At 49.3% G+C, this 5,056-nt stretch overlaps 1 protein-coding gene across 1 annotated transcript in view; it reads left to right on the top strand.

Annotated features, from left to right (window-relative positions):
* Nucleotides 1-5,056, top strand: part of LOC102045406 (uncharacterized protein KIAA0895-like) — a 12,233-nt gene that overhangs the window by 1,622 nt on the left and 5,555 nt on the right. Inside the window, 2 exon segments of the mRNA XM_031058399.1 lie at nt 3-113; nt 4,015-4,158. Coding sequence (XP_030914259.1) covers nt 3-113; nt 4,015-4,158 — 255 coding nt within the window.

Genomic DNA, 5,056 nt, shown 5'->3' on the forward strand with positions numbered 1-5,056 from the left:
AGCGCTTCTTCCGCGCCAGCTTCGCCTACGACCCGCAGTTCGAGTACGCGGAGCCGGTGCCCGCCGCCGTCCTGGACAAGTACGGGGCCGCCTCCGACCGCTTCGTGGCTCAGGTGAGGCGGGGCCCGGGAAGGATGCTCGGCCTGGGAGGAAGAGGAGGAGGAGAAAGGAGGGACCGGTGTGGGATGGGCCCTGGTGGGGCTGGCCAGGAGATGGTCCATGGTCGTGGAATTCTGGACTGGTTTGGGTTGGATGGGGTTTTAAAGACCGTCTAATTACCCCACACACCCTGCCATGGACAGTGACATCTTCCACCAGATCGGTTGCTTCAAGTCCCATCCAACATGGCCTTGGACATTTCCAGGGATGGAGCAGCCACAGCTTCTCTGGGCAACCTGTGCCAGGGCCTCATCACCTTCACAGGGAAGAATTGATTCCTAATGTCCATCTTAAAACCACCCTCAGTCAACTTAACACCATTCCCCCTGGTCCATGTGAAACCTGGCCTTCTTTCCCTCCCAGCTGGTGCCCAGTCCCTCTCCCCTTAGCACCTTTTGTGTCCTGCCTTCATTACACTCACCCTGTGATTTCTTAAACCTCAGGGTTTAGTAACCTCGCCTACGTGCAGGAATGGTGCCTGCTCCATGGTGACAGGGGTCGTGCTGGTGCTGGGTGATGCCAGGCTGGATGGGGCTTTGAGCAGCCTGGTCTAGTGGAAGGTGTCCCAGCCCATGGAGGAGGATTGGAACTAAATGATCTCAAATGTCCCTTTCCACATAAACCAGTCTGTGTTTCTATGCTCACACTGGCTCCTGCTTATGCTGGGAGCTGTTCTCCATCAGGGACACCTTGCTGCTATGCTTCTGCACTTGTTGCTGTAGAGCTAACAGCAGAGGAGCTGGAGCACATGGGTGACAGCATGGGAAGTGCTCCTTAGCCTGAATTACCTGGTGGTTAAGTCTGGCTTGTTTTCTGGAAGGCCTAAAGGTTGTCCAGTGCAGCAGCATCCTCAAGGCATCAGCAAACATAGTCAGTAATGATATTAATTGGTGAAGACTCCACTTAAGGAGTCTGTATTATTTTACTTAACTGTTTCCATGGCTTATACACTACTGAAACATTTCTGAGTTGCTCTCTGCCATGGGGATGGCACTGAGAAAACAGCTCCTGGTCATTCATCAGGAGAAAAGGGGCAGGAGTGTGCTTCCAGGGTGCTGTGCCCACAAACAAGCCTTTTGTGGCTGCAGGACTAGAGCTGCTCTGTCCCTTTGCCCTGTGCTTGGAGCTGGGAGCCTGGCTGTGTCCCAGAACCAGTTTGCACCTGGGAGTGAGCATCCTGCCTCCAGGAAGAGCATCCTTTCTGCCACGTGAACCAGTGAGCAGATAAAAACCTCCTCTTATCCCAAATTCAGGCTGGCACACCAGAGGTGTTTATTTGCACCTCTCACTCAGGAGTTACGTATTCAAATAACAACTTCATCACTGATTTATTTGTTGTTTTTTGAATGTTTACTTTTCCTGCATCACTGCCCATGCCTCTGCCTGGTTCATTATCCAGATGATTCAGGCTCTTTCTGCACACAGCTTTCTGAGCAGTTTGTCATTCCCAGTGTGTGCCATACCTCTGCCCCAGATGAGCTGGTGCCAGCGAGGCTCTTGCAGGGGAGACACTCTGACGCCTGCAAAGACCTCTCAGCTTCTGGCATTTCCCTCCTGTATTTTATTCCCTGAGACTTGCACTAGCATGAGTTGCTCAGAGCTCCTTCTCCCCGTGCTTTTTCCTTTGGTGCAGTTGGCTTGCAGCGGAGTAAAAGATGAATAATTGAGATTATTTTTCTCTGAGCAGTGCTTTGAATGAATGGAATGAAGGTTTGTAACCTCTGTGGATTCTGGAAGCTTTTGCAAGGGCTACTAAGGGTTGAGTGTTTCTGCCAATGTTTTTCCTGGTTTTCTGGTGAGGCTGGGATGGGACAGCATTCATGGCACTGTTGCTCTGCTCTTGCCCTGCAGTAACCTCCTTCCAGTCTCTTTTATTTTGGGAAGCATTTTTCATTGGCAGCTAACTCTTAGCTGTAAACTGCTTTTATTTTCAAAGACCTTTTCATTAATCATGGAGATTAAATAAATAAGGCATTTTGCTAAGTCAGCATCCTTGGACATGAGCAGACAAACCAACACCACTCCCTGCTTCCAGCTGCTCTGCATGTGCTTGGGGGGTTATTTTATTTTCTTAATAGAAAACTTAAATAAGCCAGGAGGATTCTTCCAGCCCTGTGTAGAGGCTCATCACCCTGGAGATCACATCCCTGGTTTGCCACGTGAATTTGAGTGGCACCAGCACAGAGCTGGAGGATTTGTTGTCCCACTGCCTATGGTGGGTGCGTGATCTGGGGATGCTCAGGACGTTGGAATCTCAGGAATTTTGCTCACCAGGATGTGCTCTGAAGGTCAGGAAGGAGCTCTCTGGTTGTCTTACTCCTGGGCTCCAGCTGTGCTGGGTTTCTCTTGGCTCAGTGATTTGGGTCCCCTGGGAGGAGAGAGAGCAAGTGGCTGACAGAGGTGGGAGGATGAAAGGTTGTTTTTCTGCAGTGGTCAGCTGAAGGTAGCTTGTGCTGTAAAAATTAGTCTGACTGTTCACCAAACAAAGAAAAAAAAATCCAAAAACCCCCACTCCAGAAAACAAAACTGACAGCAGAAAAAACTGTGCGCAGCTTCTCCTGGAAAGACACGGTGAATGACTTGAGAATAGAAACCAGCTGTGAAAACTGCCCAGGGAAGGAAAATCAGGCCCTTCTGCAGGGATTGAGGAGGTTGCTCACCAGATGCAGACCTAAAGCCCCTCTTAGGATCACAGAATTGTTTAGGTGGGATAAGACCCTTAAGATCAAGCCCAGCTGTTACTTAAGCACTGCCAATCTCACCACTAAACCACGTCCCCAAGTGCCACATCTCCGTCTTTTAAATGCCTCCAGGGATGGTGACTCCACCCCCGCCCTGTTTCAATGCATGACAACTTTTTCCATAAAGAATTTTTTTCTGTTGTCCAGCCTAAACCTCCCCTGGCACAACTTGAGCCATTTCCTCTTCTCTTATGGGGTTTTGGATGATTTGAGCAGCAGTGCAGGTGGTGAGCACTCATCTCCTGATCCTGGGTAACCTTAGAGACTAGGGAGGGACAACAAGTGGTCCAGGGCTGGGAAGCTTGGCAGCAGCCCAGCCAGGTTTGCAGAGGCAATAAAACTGCTGGAAAAACTCCAGAACTGGTTGAAAGTCATCTGCTTCAGAATATGTACTAATATAATATGAATATAATATCTAATATTAATATATTAGTATGTATTCCAATGGCTGGAGAAAGTAATTGCTTGAAAATGTCTGCAATGGAAGCTCACTTTTTGGGGAGGAAATGTGCTAATAAATGTTCATATTTTATAGATGCTCCATCAATGTTAATGTGAATAATGGAGCACGTGATGCTTTTATTAGAAGGCTGCTGGGTGTACAGCAGGCTGGTGTGCTGAGATGCTGTTTGAAGCAGCATCACTGCAGAGGGTGATGCACAGCCTCACTGCTGAGCTTGGAATTCAGCCTTGGAGTAAGAAATTCTGGGAGTAAAAAGGAAGCTCAGAAGCTGGAGGTCTTTGTGCAAGCACTGGAGTTTGCAAGGAGAACTGAAAGCAGAAAAGATTGAAAATAATCAGAGATTTAACCACGCTGCGACCATGCAGTTTCTCTTCTGCTTTGCTCCATTTCTGCAGGAGATGCCTGCAAGGGTGACAGAAATCAGAAAGAATATGCTGTGGGTGGTGCTGATTATGTGAAGTGTCTGTCTGTCCTGGTGGACACTCCAGCCAGCTCAGTCTCCTTGGTTTCTTAGATCATGCAAAACCACGTGGGATTTTAGAGGGGTTAATCGTGGTTACCTTCACTGCCTTTGTTGCATGTGGGATTTTCGGCTGTGTTTGTAAGCAGGGAGGTGTTTGTGCTTATGTTTGTACTTTCTGTGTGGCACAGGCCATCAGGATCATCCGTGCTGTGCTGGAGAAGTACGGGACCTACGAGAGCTTCGAGGTGGCCACGGGCGGGCGGCTGCTGAGCAAGTGCCAGATCTGGTCCGTGATCCGAAAGTACATGCAGAAGGAGGGCTGTGTGGGAGAGGTAATCCACATCCCTGCTTTAGCACTTGTAAAACACAGCAAAATATTTATTTTCTGATAAAAAGGACTCTGATTAAGAAATGTTTTGGTTTCAAAGAGGGAGCTTTTCTGCTCTGGGCAGTGTCCTTTCACCTCCAGCCTCACCATACCCCGGCTTTAGGACTTGGGTGCTGGTTCGCCACAAACTTCCTGTGATGTTTTCCATGTGTATCTCCCTTCTGTGCTTGAGAGGGAGGGAGCAGCTGCTGCTTGTCTGCATGGCCATGCCAGGAGCCTTTTGCTGCATGCATGAGGCATCAATTACTGTTGGGAAGTCATTTCTTGCTGTTGGCAGTGGGAGGGCAGACTTCTCTGACCTCTGCCTTAACCCACATGTCCAAAAGCAAAGCCAGGGAAGAGATTTCCTGCTGTCCTGCAGGACATGCAGGTTATGATGCTTTGAAACCCCAGGGTTGGGTTTTAAGGCTGGGAAATACGTGGTTAAGATAAAACAGTAGCCACATGGGATGGAGCCAGGGGAGAAGTTCAACATCTCCTAACCTGGTTTCTCTGCACTCCCTGCAGCATCCTGCATGGAGCATGCCACAGCTGCCATTAAGGAACTTTTTTTATCCCTTCTGCCAGCAAGGTGTGGGCAAAACACTTCCACTGTCCTGGGTTCAAAGTCTGAGAAGGATTTCTGGACCTGGCTTTGTGTGGGCTGGCTTGCAGGGCTCCCTGGGGTTGTTGGCTGCAGGGCAGGGACTGTGCAGTGCTGGGTGGTGTGGGGGCTTCCTCACCTCTGCTTCTTGGCCAGACTCTATTTCCTACCTCTGATTTTTCACCTCTGTCTTCAAAGAGGGTTATTGGTGAGCATTTCTCCAAAGTATCACCTCACCCAGTGGTACCCAGTGCATTCC

This window comes from Geospiza fortis, unplaced genomic scaffold (genome assembly GCF_000277835.1).
Source record: "Geospiza fortis unplaced genomic scaffold, GeoFor_1.0 scaffold97, whole genome shotgun sequence".
NCBI classification, from domain to species: Eukaryota; Metazoa; Chordata; class Aves; order Passeriformes; family Thraupidae; genus Geospiza; species Geospiza fortis.